Here is a 16,184-nt window from a genome sequence, read left to right on the forward strand (position 1 = left end):
CCAATGTAGTATCCGTCAGTGTTAGTCACTGTTAACCGAACCTTTCGGACGACAGAGCAACAACAACCGATAAAGTCTACGTTCGTCCAAAAACTGGCTTTTTGCTTAGAGCATAATATAACGTGCCCCAGTATGCGTAAGTCTCATATTGAACGATTTCTTGATTTCTCTCTGTTTCCCTCATCGTTCGTACGATGAATTCTCGCAACACATGCGAGAGACTTTCAGTTACACTGAAGCAAATAATTCAGTTTCATCAGATTTATTTTTACGTTGATTCATCTAACTCGGTACATTCCCTACACTATGCAAGCAGATAAATTACAGAATTTTAAAGTAGATAAGTGATTATACCTAAATTAAACAGTTTCTCAAAATGTGCTGCAGGTGCAGGTTTGGCAGCTTTCTCATACTCAGAACGAAAAATTGAAACTTGCATTCGACTCAAACTCAATCTAATCTAATCTTACACTAACGCAGCCAATTCTTGAAAGCATCCTGGAAAATGACGATTACCTGAACCAATCATTTTTGTTGTCAACGGCTAGGCTAATTGCGCAGCATGTATCGCAGAGAGAATTCCAAGGAAGTGAAACCAGAAATAGTACCTACCTCCATTAAACTCCTTGAAATCAAGAGGAAGCAAGAAAGCGTGGACTTCCCGTACTAACCGCTTCCCATATAGATAATGATTTATTTACAGTCGTTGGGAGTATCTTTGCTAATAAAGGTTAACCCTCTAACGGGTAAGACCGTCTGTAGACGGCCTTCGCTTTTGGAGTTCCAAAGCCGCATACGAAATTTGTTTTTAATTGGCAATATACATAATGTGTTCAGAACAGATTTCTTGACATTTTGATACTAATATCATAACATTCTGACCATGCATTCAAAAGTTATCATATTTCAAAAACAAAAATTCCGAAAAATTCCGAAAATAATTAATGCGCAAATATTCCCTTTTTTACTTTTGAAGGAAAAGGACATCTAGAACAAAATGATTGACCTAAAAATGTTTTCTATGGGTAAATTTCATGCATTATTTTAATTTTGTAATAAATCTGAATTGAAAAAATATCTGGGCTGAGCGTTAGACATGAAAAAAGAAAAAGAGAAATTGGACTTTTCTTACCTGGCGATCCTCCAGATAATTATTTTTGTGTGAAAATCAGAACTTAAGGTTTTTTAGTGTGTACTTTCATTATAAAATAGTCATTAGCTTGATCGCATCGTTTTAACGTTGTTGCCCGTTAGAGGGTTAAGTGATACCCCGGACCCTCGGCGATGAACTAATGGTATTTAGACCAGAAGGCAGGCTGCAATTGGCCAAGGATATAGCGCCTTAATTCGCTCTCTGAAAATAGATTAGTCTGCTAAAAATATTAGTTTAAATTATATAACACTTGAAAATAAAGTCGTGTGGTACAGTGGTTGCCTAGAACTACAGTGGTAAAGTTAGGAACTGAAAACCACACGACCCGCACCTCCTAGCGTGGCTATTCAATTACACAAATTGAAGTATTTCCAGGTATGGCAACGCGGAGGCGCTAGATAGGAGGGGCTTGGGATGGCTAGAACCATGTTGGGCCCTTTTTCTTCGATGTCTTCCCCATTTCATAACCTTGCATTGGACTCAACCTCAATGCATATAAACTAACGAACACGTAATTATAATCCTACCTACAAAAACCCACCTTACTACGAAAAAAAATAAAAAAAAAAACCTATTAAGCCGGAATATTCGACGTGGAAAAATGCGACGAAATAAGGACATAGAATTGATGCCTAGTAACTGGAACAGCAAATCGCTTGCAAATTCGTTGGTGGCGATAGGATGGTGCTGAATCAGCTAGGACGTCGTAATCGTCAACATCGACATGGCACTGCAAGAGATTCGTCGCAAAGATAAGAACGTGTAGAGGATCCGTGGTGGCAATGCTCAATTTTACCAGAGCATAGGAGTGACCAACGAGCTGGAATGCAGTAGAATGTAGAATGCAAGCTCGCGTGACGAACTGGAAGCCGACCCACGAAAGGATATGTTGGCCGTTTTTCAATTACATGAAGGTAGAACCGACAACAGCGATTGTCATAGAGAATATAAACGCTCAAGTCTGCTGGGAAACAATGCATAGACCGATTGCATAACGATACGAACGATAACCGCTGGCCACGAGGCATCAACTTGGCAGCTTTCCGAGGCCTGGTGATCAGAAACACTTTCTTCCCAAAGCCATTTTGTCGAATGCTAATGTTTTTTGCTATGCGACACGACATACTTTACTGATGCTGAAATGTCCCTTTATGGGAGCCAGTTCCGGATTCATAGTGTCCCCCGGATCCGGATGGTGCGTGCCATGACTCGTAACTGCGGCAAAGTAACTGATATGGCCACAGTCGATGATATATTTACAAAAATCAACAGATTTCAAACAAATTTTAAATATTTGGCAACTTTATCTAAAATAAAAAAGCCATGTCGCGGACCCGCAAGGAAATCCGGAATAACTCCGGGGCCATAAGATATATGGCCATTATCTATAGATATTATGAAAATAGAAAAGATTTTCTGGAAATCCCCCAAATTTGGCGAAAAACTATTGAAAGATAAAAAAGTTACGACCATTTTAGTGAATTTTGCTATGCTAAAAATGATGTAGACCTTAGAGGGGTTAAGGTCCATTGCAACTTCGAAAGCAGCTATAAGCAAGCCCGAAGCATGATAAGATCACCAGATTTAGATGTTTAAGAGCTGAAAAAAGGTTTCTATTTCTAAAACTAAACCACAGCCACAGGTTTTATAAATTCAGCTATAAACCTAAGCCATTGAGGTTGATGAGACGTTGATTGAGTGACTGAAAAAGCATTGCAAAACTATTTCTCGTTCTAAAAATAAAATTGACAGCATTGCGCAAATTGGTTATTTAAAAACGCGCAAAAGCCTCTATTAACCCTCTCTGTCCCATGGTAGCACAGGTGCTCCATGACTTCCGATACTAAAATTGCCCGATAAAATTTTTGAGGCATTCTAATATAGATGTTTTGATTTTATAACGTAGTAAAAACATTGTTTTACAAGCTGTATAGTTGCGTTTGACGAATTGCTAATTAACAGCTTTTTTACATGATCAAAAACTGTATCAAAGCAGCTACCCAAGTAACAATTTCAGGTTGATCAAACGCTTTTATAGCTGAATTTATTCAACCTGTGGCTGAACTATGGTTTAGTTTCAGAAATAGAAAGTTTTTTTCAGCTCTTAAACATCCAAATCAAGCTTGGGGCCTGCTAATAGCTGCCTTGAAGCTGCAATGTAGCTAGAGGCTTTTGCGTGTTTATAAATAACCGATTTGCGCAAAGCTGGGAACAAGGCGCACCGAGGTTATATGAAGGGCGATATTACTGCTTCATAAGTGTTTTTTCTGCCTCAAATGAAATAGGTTGTAAAGATTCTTCAAAATCGGCTGAATAAGTATTGTAGAATTGTTTACATAAGTTTTAATCGATGCATATTCAGCTATGGCTGAATAATTATGGCTGCTAAAACGTTTAATCAGCGCATAAATGTTTCTTGGGACTGTATGAAGCTCTCCACTGTGAAGCTAGGTGCTTCGACCCTCGGAGATGGATGGAGCAGAATAAATTCGGTCGTTTTTGAGGCCGCAATCGCGGTGCTAGGCGAAGAAACCTTGAAATGATTTATTTGACGGGGAATGCCAACAAGCGATGGAGAGGAAAATAAGAACTTGGAAGCTATCTAGGCATTGCCACAAGGGAGAATTCAGCCAAGTATCTATGAGCGTAGAATGAGTTGACCAAGATGCTGAGCAGGAAAAACCGCCAGAAGGAGGAAAAAGATCGTGAAGGGCTAGAAGCAGTGTTCCGTGCTAATGAGATGCGCAAGTTCTATAAGAAGATGTAATCTCGTAAATGATACACACTGAAGTCTGATATGTGAGAGACGAGGAGGGAAATCTGGTCACAAACGAGCGTGAGGTGGTCGACAGATGCAAGCAGTTACGCAACGGGCATCTGAATGACGATGTTACAGAATACCAAGAGAGCATAGAGCAGGATTTTATGGAGCCCGTGCTACTACGGATCATTCTCCGACAAACCCTCCAGAAGTATGGGGAGTACAACGTGTCCGCATTATATTTCGTGGATTTCTGGGCAGCATACAATATAGTTGAGCGTGAACAGGTATGGTACGAAAACGGTTTATTGGATAAACTGAGGCGGCTGATTCAAGCTACCCTGGAGCGAATGATGCGTTACGTGCGTGTTTCGGGGGTGCTCTCGTATCTCTTCGAATCGTGCAGAGGGTTGCGACAGGGAGATGTCCTGTATGTTATTCAACATAGCTGTTGAAGGTGTAATCCGGCGAGTGGGCATTGAAACGAGTGGAGCGATCTTCAGCAAGAGTAGTCACCTACTAGCCTTCGTAGACGACCTCGATATTATTATTAGAAATCTCGGAACGGTGAAGGGAATCTACGCATAATTAAAAACTGAGGTTAGAAGGATTAGGCTGCAAGTCACAGCATCAAACAGCAAATAACTATATGGTTGGAAGAGGCTCCAGAGAAAAAAAATGTTCGCTTTCCATAGACAGTGACTATAGACAACGATGAACTGGACATGGTTGTCGAGTTTAAATATTTGAGCACAATAATATGAGTAAGGAAACTCAACGACCCATTCAAGCTGGAAAGCTCGACTACTTTTCCTTTCGCAAGTCGCTTCGATCAAGGAGCATATGCCGCCGCACAAAGCGCCAATTAAACCGGTAATCCTTTACGAACTTGAGATAGTAACTGCTTACGGAGGAAATTTGTGCACTTGCCGTATTTGAACGAAGGTGTTGCGGGCTATTTTTATTTTATTTTATTTTATTTTATTTAACACCGCCTTCGATAAAAAAAATCGTACAGACTGAATATGCTTATAAACTATGTTTTACTGTGTAATTTCACTGATTCGTTTTTTAAAAAGTGATTTTGGTATGTCGAAGTCGAAAATTTCACCAACAGCGTTGAAGACTTGAAGACATGAGTTTAAAGCGTTGTTCTGACCAAAATGCGTCCGGTGGAAAGGTATTGCAAGTAACTGCGTATCGCGAAACCGACGAGGAGGTACGTTGATTGGCACCTGTTCTAATAATGCTGGACAGTGCGTTTTGATGGAGTACAAGCAAAAAGCGGAGAGTGTGTATGCGTATGAACTCGGAGAGATTCCCATCGTACTTCTTGACAAAAGTTGGGAGACTACGGTCACGCCGTAGGGATGCCGGACGACTGTTCAGTGAAATCCGTTCTTTTCGAGTATCAGGTATCAGTATCTTTGGCGCGAGCAGCACGATCCTTACAATCATGTGGAAGATTTGTGCCTTGCCCATCTTGTCCGTGTCATCATTTACCTAATGAGGACGGGAAGGAAAACAGGAAGAATAGGAAGGGGTGAATGAGGAAGATTTCGGATTCATCGACAAGCTTCAACACTAGTTCAATAAACACCTCCCGTCCGATGCTCTCTATGTCGTTTAGTGGAGCTCAACCTCCGGGACAAGCTCTGGTACTTTTCGAGTAACTCACCGGCACCAAGAATATAGGGGCCCGCCGTGCTAGGTGGCTCGACCAGCCGACTTGCGTGTGTCGAGACGGTCAACGAATTGGTTACGAGTAGCCTATCGGAGAAGGAATTCTTGATACAGCAAGAGTCACCCGGGCTCTATGCTACTAGAAATAAGTAAGCAATACTTTGAAGATATGCTTGTCAAACAAGGTCACGCTAATAATTTATGAGGAGGCAAAAAGTGCAATAAAAGTGCAACCTAGTGAAATCGTTGTAGTAAGAAAAAGAAAGAGCGGTAATGTTGCTGGATTTTTTCAAAGTGTGTACAAAATCAGAACTGAACGAAGTCTGCAGTCTGTGTAATACAGATAGCATTAAAAATTGCGCGTTATGCGTTATATATGAATATGAATGAATATATGGTACTACCACCTGCCTTAGCAGAACATCCGTTCATAGCAATGAGCCTATCATGTCAAAAAGAGTTGAAGATATTCAACAATTGGTCATGCTTCCCACCTCTTGTATGAAGGGCCAAAAGGGAATTGGTCGATAAGCAACATCGCTTACACGTACCAGGGATTTAGAGAATCTCCTTCCAAGGGCTAAGTCGCCTGAGTCAATCGTTGAATAAACCGTCTTAATGCAGAATGACTCCAGCAGCTGGGGAGAAGAGCCCGCTCATTATCCACGATGTGTTGTTAATCGGGCCAAGATTAACCCTAGAAAGTTGACTATTTCACTCTCCCTAGGCCCACCGCTTCAAACAAGTACTCTGATGGTCCCTGCCTCTTTCCCATTCTAGTTTATTTATGAAATGTGGTATATATGGATAAAAATAGAACAATCTCACCAGCAGTCCTTCGAATGGAATAGAGTTGCGTCCTTTTAGTTTCCATAAGTGCTTCTAATAAATAATTTAATTTTTTCTTCTGGTATCCAATATCCATGTGCAGTATTAACAATCGTATTGGTCAAAGTTTTATATAACAGGAGTGCTTCATAAGCTAAAACGAAAAAAATAATTAAAATAACTTATTTTATGCTTACCTATTAACAAGGTCGTGTGGCTCCGCCGTCTGCCCAAAACCTTGATTTTGGGATCAGGCAGCCGGGAACCACCCAGTATCGCACCTCCTAGCTTGGCTACTCAATAGTGCATTACCGGGTATGGCCACGTGGAGGCGCTAGGTAGGGGCTTGGGATAGCTAGAGCTATATTGGACGCTCCTCATTTGCCTTCCCCATTTCCTACCCAAAAATTGCGCGATGCGTTATATCAACAGAAATTATATAAAGCTCAAACTACCAATCAACGAAGTGGGTATGGGATTTGTGCTTCCACTAATCTTAATTAATATTGAAATTAGTCGCTTTCAATTTTCCATATTATCTCGACCACTTGGTGTGGAGTGACCCGTCCACACTTCACAATAACATAACCTTGAAGCATTATTCATGACAGCCATCCAAAATAATTTAGAGAAACGTAAAGGTTCAATTAAGGGCCAATGCTGTACTGTGTTGGCTTGGAAGAACACAATTCAGGTGAAGCGTCTTTCGCAAGGGTTTCCACCTTGAATTCCCACAACGCATTAAAATCCCACGAGAATTCTCGTTTGGTTTCTAAGCAAGCACCTTCGCCACCGACCATCATTATCATGAACAACGAGCATGATTTACACACGGTCGGTTCGCCGTGCCGCATCACGGCCGTCCTCAGCCTCACTGCACCAACAACGTCGCATCGCTCGTCTGTCCACCACCGCCGATATCTATGCTATGACTGTCTCACCCCAATGTTGAGCTTGTTTTTTTGTAAAACGTGAAAATGCTAGGAATGCTGATGAGAAACCGAACAAAGTGCAGTGCACAGATGCAATTATTCTGTGGCATCATCGCTCCAAATATTGCATCACAAATAAATATGTACACAGCTTTCCCGACCAGCGAAAGCAAACGTAGGAGAATGGGTCCAAATTATCATTGATTTGTCTTACAGCGGTAATAGTACAGCAACAGCAGCACACAACTAATAACTCGCTTTCGTCTTTGTTTCATATTACAGGATGTTGTGTGATAGGAAGCATATTAGCGGAGAAGAATGTTACCAGTGAGGTAATCGGCAAGGAGAAACGTCAAACCGATCATGAAACACGAACATTGCCTCAGGCAGCAAGTCGACGGCAACAGCAACAGCAACAGCAACACCATCAGCCAGGTGGCTACTTTCCAGATCCTGAGGCAGCAGCCCATTTCTATGCCCAGCAGTCCGGGGGTCAATTGGTCTTCAGGCCATACCAGCAGAAAGGCGGCCAAGAACAAGAAGTAAGTGACTTGTGAAGTTATTGGATTTTTTTACCGTTAGTGCATTGAGCGAAAATAATACGGTGCATAAAAGTATGGTTTACTTTCGTGTATGAATAGAAATTATTGAAATAATGTTTGTCCTTAATTAATTAAGGAAGTATATGTCGAGAAAGCAAGGTTTTTTTGCAAGGATAATTATATTCCTCAACTTGTCTCGAAAAAAATATCAAAGATTTTTTTCATTTATAGCACTGAAAGTAAAGGTGTCTTAAATCACTAGAAGCATAATGCCCATAGCATGAAATTTTATCCGCTTCATAAAAAATCTTCACAAGTAATGAGAAAAAGATCTATTACACCACTAGGAGCTTTAAAGCACTTGTGATATTTAATTTTCCATCCATTGAATCCCCTACAGTGCCCACTGATACCCGCAAGGGAAGCCACTGGTTGCGCGAATGATCTTCAGATGGTTATGCTTCGAAACGTGATGCACGTTTACCATTTGAGCCGGCGTAACCGTCAGAGTGTTATGTAATTATTTTGTTCCAATAAAACGGCAATAAGCATCTGCCGTCCGTAAGCTTCCCACGATAGCCACTGAACCGACTGATGTTATTCATGGAAAGTATGCTAGTTGGTCATACTATGAAATTTTGTGTCTTCGCTTTGATTTGCATCTGTATTCATAATCTTTGGAAATTACTCTCATTTGTTTGCCCGTTATGCTACAAAATGAATAGTGTGTTAGGTTGTTTCTATTTTAATTTTTTTATTTTTTTACGCTGAACAGTGTTGCCAAAGTATTTAAAACATATTTGCATATTAGAGAGAGAGGGTTATCTAATGCATATATGTGTTATATGATGTGAGAAAAATAACATATACGAAAAAATCTGCGAGTTAATCAAATAGCTGTAGAATAAGGATAATAAAATAAAAATATTTTAAAAGAATGGAACACCAGTAAAGTTTATGTTTTTAAGGTGTTCCAACTATATGACGTTCTTTTTGCTAAATAGAATTGAAAAAATTCTATGAAAATGCAGTTGTATAACAAATATTTGTAAGCGTTGGTAGCCTCCGCTTAGAATGTTACTGAGATTTATTGTGTAATTCGTTTAAAAATTCGTTATTTATTGTATGAAAATTAGAAAATGTTGGTTTATAGTAGATGGTTTTTCTCTGTGTACCACCCAAAACCACTCAATAAGAAATTATAAATTAGCGAATGTGGATTCGCTTAGGTACGCAGCCTGCCACCTACCCTATTAATGTATCCCTCCACTCCACTAGAGGAAAACGGGCGAAATTGGGGCCGCCTAGATGACAGAATGAGCGAAAAGAGAATGTGATGAAGTCAGATGGTAGGCTTATGTACTTGGTGAGGGCATTTGCCGTTGGCGTAGGGCATTAACCTGTTGCAATTTTTAAAAGCGGAATTCAAAAGTAAAATCATTTCTAATAGGCACTAGAGTTGAACAGTTGATAAAAGCAGAAGCTATATCCTGCAAAGCAAAGAACACCAATAAGTTCAATTATTTGGAGATAGTGAACTCGGAACTCTGTGGCAACAGGTAATATCCTGCTCTACGCTGTTTCATTATTTGACGCCCTCGTCTGTCAGCCAATGCCTTCGATGCTTATGTCAATCCCCTAGAACCCCGCATTGTTTGCTTATAAACCAATTTTCCAACCAACAATTCTGTGGCGCATCGTTAAAGGCCGAATAACATTGCAGCGACCTCTATGCCTGTTCGGAAGGATCGGCAAGGGCTGAGCATCCAGACCTGTTATCTAGCGCTGAAGGAACGGCAAAGGCCGCTGGGTTAGAATATCGAAGTGCATCCAGGCCGGAAACGATGATCACGTGCGACAGCGCTTAGTAGAAACCGGAAAACGTGGTGCAGGCTGCAGATGTCCGTCGTGAAAAAGGTCCCCGCAGAAGAAAAAGTTCAAGGTTAGATAGGTTAAGGAAGCGGGTGGTACAGAGATCAAAGAAAGAAGGCGAAAAGCAAAGTTATATTGAGAATAAATTATGAAAAGCTAAACCGTAAGTTTTCCATCGACTCTTCAGGTATTTCCGTGCTTTCTCGCGGACCCCAAGATAAAAGCCCGCGCTGAATTGGTAGTTTATGGTTGCGTTTGCGTAGATTTGACAGATAATCTGTCAAATTGTATGGCAGAACTCTCAGATTTGCGCAAACGCAATCGTAAAGTACCAATTCTGCGCGGGCCTTATGCGTGCCGACCCTGAGGCTTGTTTTAGGGAGTCTAAGCAAAGCTCGCGGCTAAGGCTAAACCAGGAACTTACATATTTTTTAATATATCTATAAAGGATCTCGTTTGCGAAAAAATTTACACAAATACATCGAAAATAAGTATCTATCATATCGTGCCATCGGTAAAAAGTTAATAATCCTGAATTATACTGTTTCTCGTGTCATAAAACAGTTCGAAGAAGAGGAGGGAGGGAAGTAGGGGAGAAAAAATGCGTTCGTAGTTGCCAGCGTAGTTGGGACTTTCGACGGGTAACCAACTTCTCCGTTCTAGAGGCAGCAAAAAAAAATTTAATCTGAGCAATAGTTTCGTGCAAAAGGCAAAAACTCGAGCTGAATTACGTATGTTCAAGGTTCAGAAGGCCCCAAAGAATACCTCATTGCTGCGTTATGGACGACGACAGTTACGTGAAAGCGGACTCCAACCAGATTCCGGGAAACTAAGAACTTCCGGGAAGATAAGTTCGATGTTCCAGAGAACCTCCGAAATCAGAAGATGTCAAACTTTGCCAAGAAATTCTTAATTTCGCAAGCAATTTGTTTATGCACCATGGATGGACCGGTGTATTTGGAAGAGTGTCTCCAAAGGCGACTTCTTCCTCTTCTGAAGTCTCACAACTGTCCTCTAATCTTCTGGTAGAATTCGACTTCATGCCATTACGCAAAGGCCGTACTGGAGTGGCATGAGGCAAGTAATGTCGACTTCGTGCCAAAAGATCATAACCCTTCAAGTACACCGGTGCTGCGGCCAGTCGAGAAATACTGGGCTATTAAGAGGCAGAATCTTTTGAAACATTCTAAAGCAGTCAAAACTGTTGATAAAATGAAGAAAGCATGGCTAAATATGCAAAACATGTCAAAACAAACTTAGCCAATTTAATTATACTATGTACTTCGGTTCGAAAACAGACACTGAGGAAGCCTGCAAGTCGTAGGCGAAATACGTATCTGTCAAGAATAAAAATATACATAGTAGAATTAAATTGGATAAGTTTTCTTTTTATTTAATTTTCAAAAAGATGCTAGAACTAAATTTATTATTGATACCCTGAGAGTTTAATGGCAATCGGATTAAAACTTGAATTATGCAAATTAACTTTATGTGTTGCAATTTTAATGTGGACACTCTTTATGACCGGGGACAGCAGAGTAATCAGCAAAATATGTTTACATTTAGTCGAAAATTTCTATGTCTATATCTGTCATAGGAATACCTATGGGAAATAAAATGAGATAAGGAACGAAAAAGGCAGAAAAAGTCAGAAAAAAATTACAGCACAATATTCTCTTGATGTCAACCCTTCAACAAGCCTTGCAAGTGGAATTGCTTCATGCATTTCCGCGTGCATTCCACATTTAACAGCACTAACGACAAACATTTTATGTGAATAGAGCTTTATTGAACTATTATACAGCGAGTGGAGTTTTTAAGTGTTCTTTGGCCTTGTTGTTCCATTGATGCAAGTTTTGATGGACAAATTGTCATATCCAAGCATAGGAGACAATTTTCGATTCGAGCAAATTTGCAAACAAAATATTATCCCTTGCTGCGCAAATTTGGGTCGTCGTCATACATAAACTCGATCCATACTTTATTTAGATTTTTTAAAAGAAAATCCGTTAGTATTCAAATTTTTCACACGAGATGAATCTGACACTAAATGTAAAATTAAATGTAAATGTATAGTATACATTGTATACGCATTTGGGTAGAATATTTCTAAATTTACATTTGTTAGTAAAACAATTTTTCATGTCCCAGTGGGAGATTGTTATAATCGCGATAAATGATGAGGTTGCTGCGGCTATTTTAGGCCTGCGACACTATTGGTGTCTAGGGTAGATGCTCCTGTAGTTGTGGTAGTACCTGTAGCGGTGGAAACTCGAATTATTTTATTATTCTATTATGTGTCTTTTTCAAATAGACCTATGTGTCAATGAGAGATTCTCTTCGTGTCTTCTCCCTTCCGTTTTTTACGGCGATACTAATGCATTTTAACACATCAGCTTTGTATGAATCGGTTACCGGAGTCACTAGTTAGCTAAATGTTTTGAAAATTTTCTTTTCTATGCGTTTACATATGTAGCCGTGAAAAGCGGAAGAGAGGAGACGCGAAGAGAATCTCGCATTGTTAAATAGGTCTATTTAAAAAATTACCCGTGATTTGCTGAATGACCTTCAGCCGGGACTGGGTTTCATTTCAACGCTTGGTTTGTACTTTGCAGGCAGGTTTAAGAGTTTCCTTGTATTTCTTAGTCACTCGCGCCACAGTACTTTTGGGATAATCCATCGATTTTGCGGATGATTGTGCACAATTATTTTTCCTTTATAAAGGAACATGTTATAACATCCTGCATGATGAATATCTACGAACCATGTTAGTTTTAAAGTTAGAAAAAAATACTGTTCACAAAGATCAAAACGCTGCGAAAACTTTGCATTTACGACCGCTGGGAGCGCCGCTATCGCCAAAAAGAAGTGCCGTATGTCCAAGTGACCTAAGCTTTATTAGACATTGTTATCTTTGATGAGGCTATAAGAGACAATAGGATTGTAGCACTAGCCTCGCACTTGTCTTGCACTTGTAACAGCTGGCTGCAAAGTTTGTCGAATAACAGCAGAAGGCCAAGTTTCGAAACCGGAATGTAGCACCTAAAGTTTGCTTTGCTTATTTTTGATCAAAAAATTGTTTCGCGGAAAACATCCATGTTTTTTAACGTGCATAGAACTAGATCTCAGTGAAACATGGTAAATTATCGTAGCATGACATTGAAAATCGTCGTGCAGAACGCACTTTATAGCTAGCCATTGGTCGAGGGAGAGATCAGTAAGCTTTTATCTTCACAAAAAATTTTTGATAAAAAAGCTTTTATCTTCACAAGATGCCATGAGTTATACGAACGAGTGTAACGAATTTGTTTCGTTATTAGCCGGGACAAAGGTAGGCAAGTAGACGCGAAGTATACACACTTAACAGTTGCCATGAGGCACGAACGGTTAATTATTGACTTTTTCAGTTCTATGGGTCAAAGATATTTTTAAATTTCTATCAGAGATTCTGCTACGAGGCTTAAAGTTATAACTTTTGATTAGTTTTTCAGTTCTGTTATAAATCTTCAAAAATTCGTCGAAGTTTGCTGTCAAATTTACAGTTTGTATTTTCGCTTTTTTTAAAAATTACACGAAGAATACTGAATTTCATGTTAGTCTTCAAGCCACCGTACGCTGATAACCAGGCAAACAGCAGCAAGAAACAGCGCAACAATTCAGTAACTATTTTGTACGTAAGCTCTAACTCAATTAAACCTAATCAAATCTAAACCATTTTAGCAGCAATTCTGATGTTTGTTAATCTCAAAGACAAATCTAGTTTGTATATATTTGTATAGGCATTAATATTTCAGCAAAATATACTTTTTTTTCTTGATAATTAGATATTCACAGTTATCTACAAAAAAGTGCGTCGCCATTAGCATCCTAATTGAAGAAAAACAGAATATATTCAGCACAACACTTGTGATCCCTCCGTAGTAGATGAATTAAATCGGATGTTTTTATGTTTCTTACCAAATTCAGTTTCTTAGTATTATATTAGTGCTTTATTAGCGCCAAAGCGGTTAGAACAAGGTAAATATCCAAACTCACCAGTTTGGATATTCGATATGATGGATGGGTGCAGTCGTTTGATATTTGCTGAAAAGTTCAATCGTGTTCCATCAATCAAGGTTGTCATTACAATGCAGTCTTTCTGTTTCAGCTACCTCCGGAATACATCAGTTTGCTCCAACAATTAGCCGAGCAACAGAAACACGTAGCACCTAGTAAGCACTCAAAACACCCATCCTACGATGCTCAAAACGCCCAAGCCGAACAGTACTATCAGCTTCAACAGTCACGTCAACACCATCAACAGCAGCAGCAGCAGCAACAACAACAACAACAGCAGCAGCAGCAGCAGTCACAGCAACACCAGCACCAGCAGCCCCAACCTCATCATCATCAATCACAACAGCATAATCAGATTCAGTACATCACGGAGGAAGAGTATGCACAAATTCTGAAACAAGCCCAAGCCCACAATCACGCGGCTGCTCAGCAACAGTACTCACGGCCAGCCGGAAAGCAAGGTAATGATTTGTACTTTGATTAAGTCGCTAATTCTACCTAACCACTGATGCAAATATTTGAAAATATATAGACAATCTGCACGGGTTCAATTAATACAGTGAAAAATGTTTAAAAAAGTTGTATTTTTTTAGTTTCAGTTACATAATTATTTGTATGTAGTGATATAATTCATCATTGTAATTGTTGTTTTTCTTTTCTCAGATTTACCAAAATATCGACCATCGATTCAATTGTTAGAAACTGGCCAAGAGCACGTACAAGCCTACTCTCAACCTGACCCTGAGCAGTTCCGTGTGCAGTATAAAAGCATCCATTCAGCTGGATCTGTCACGCCAGTGTCAAAACCAATTAGCTCCTTCTCGTTCGAGAAGGAACTTGCTAAATTGGTTGAATCCAATCGTCCACTCGCTTACCACCCAGCAAATGCTCCATACAGACAGAGCGATCGTGGACCTAATGAAAATCCTCGTTACGTGGCTAATTCTCAGCCGCAGGAGTACTCTTATGTTCCAACCAGTGGCCACGAGCATGCTCCTAAACAGTCAATCAAGGCTCAATACATAGCACCTTTCGCGCAGGGCCCCAAGCTGAATCCAGCACACTTACAAGTTGGGCCTCACAAGTTCACAGAGTCCCCCGCTCAGAAGTACCAATTAATCGCCCAAGAGCCCCAAATTAAGCCGCATGGTCATCAACAATATTTTGCTGAGGTTTCCCCAAAATATGCAGCCCAAACAGCTGAAAAGCCACAGCCTGGATCACCTTCTCCTAAAATTCAATATTATGTTCCCAAAGAAAAGAATCTTCAAATCTTTTACACTCAACAAGCACAGGAGAAACAGCCGATTGAACAACACACATCTCAACATCCTATGAAATTGGTAGAGCCACCTCAGTTGCAGCATGAAAAACCACAAAAACAAGCTCAAAGCCACCGACCTAAGGCTCAGTATGTTTCGAGGGATAAGCAAGTTGAACAAACTCAACAATCAGTTCAAAAACCCAAAGAGGCTGAGCCGCCATCACGATCAGCCATTTACGTATCCCAACAGACTGGATTATCGCCAGCACAACCCACAGCACAACAGCATCCGAGCTCGGAAAAGCAGCAGCACAAAATACCTCCGAAAATCGATCGGCCACTAACACAGGAGGAGTTCCAAGCCTTGGTAGATGCCGGTTATTCGGTGGTACCGGTACCAGTTCCGGTTCCCGTGCCTGTACCACAGTATCATCACTCACAGCAGCATCAAGGCGCGTCGCCTTCAGCTTCTTCAGCGCGGCATGGCCCTGTTGCACAAGCCAGTCGTTACCACCAGCAACAGGTAGCAGCTGAAAATAATCCAAGTCAAGTCATCACTTATTTACGTCCACTTCACATCGATCCGTTTTCTGCCGGTATTAGGGGTCCCAACAAAGCTGCCCCCTGAATATGGTGATAGCAAACTGTACAGCGTTTAGTGTTTTAGTAGATAAGAAACTTGATGGTAGTAAACAGATATTTTGTCCAAACTATTTGCCACGAAATAAGAGTAATTATGAAATGATTCGTAATTTGTTGAGTCACGATAGAGTTGTTATATGTACTTTATTTATAAAGTTTCCAGTATGCACAACAGTGTAAGTGGAAAATTAAACTGGATGAGAGAAATATATCGAAAACCAATATCTATTTTTATTGTTTATTTTTGGGTCATCACAAACAAACTTTGACGACGATTGATTTAGATTTAGAACTTTCATCTAGATCCCTTTAAAGAAAAATCGTTCTGAAAAACTCAAGTCCCCACTTGTCATATACTTTCGTTTCTGTTGCTGCATCACTATTCAGGTGCTCGTCGAAGTACTGCTTCCACCTTTCGACCACCTCTTATTCTTTCGTGATACCGTTTCTT

At 40.1% G+C, this 16,184-nt stretch overlaps 1 protein-coding gene across 1 annotated transcript in view; it reads left to right on the plus strand.

Annotated features, from left to right (window-relative positions):
* LOC128739843 (transcription factor SPT20 homolog) overlaps window positions 1-15,926 on the plus strand; it is a 50,094-nt gene extending 34,168 nt beyond the window's left edge. The window contains exons 2-4 of the mRNA XM_053835344.1: window positions 7,574-7,899; window positions 13,919-14,288; window positions 14,491-15,926. Of these exons, the coding sequence (XP_053691319.1) occupies window positions 7,574-7,899; window positions 13,919-14,288; window positions 14,491-15,719 (1,925 nt within the window). The 3' untranslated portion in view covers window positions 15,720-15,926. The remainder of the gene's footprint in view (window positions 1-7,573; window positions 7,900-13,918; window positions 14,289-14,490) is intronic.
* The last annotated feature ends 258 nt before the right edge of the window (window positions 15,927-16,184 follow it).

This window comes from Sabethes cyaneus, chromosome 3 (assembly GCF_943734655.1).
Source record: "Sabethes cyaneus chromosome 3, idSabCyanKW18_F2, whole genome shotgun sequence".
NCBI classification, from domain to species: Eukaryota; Metazoa; Arthropoda; class Insecta; order Diptera; family Culicidae; genus Sabethes; species Sabethes cyaneus.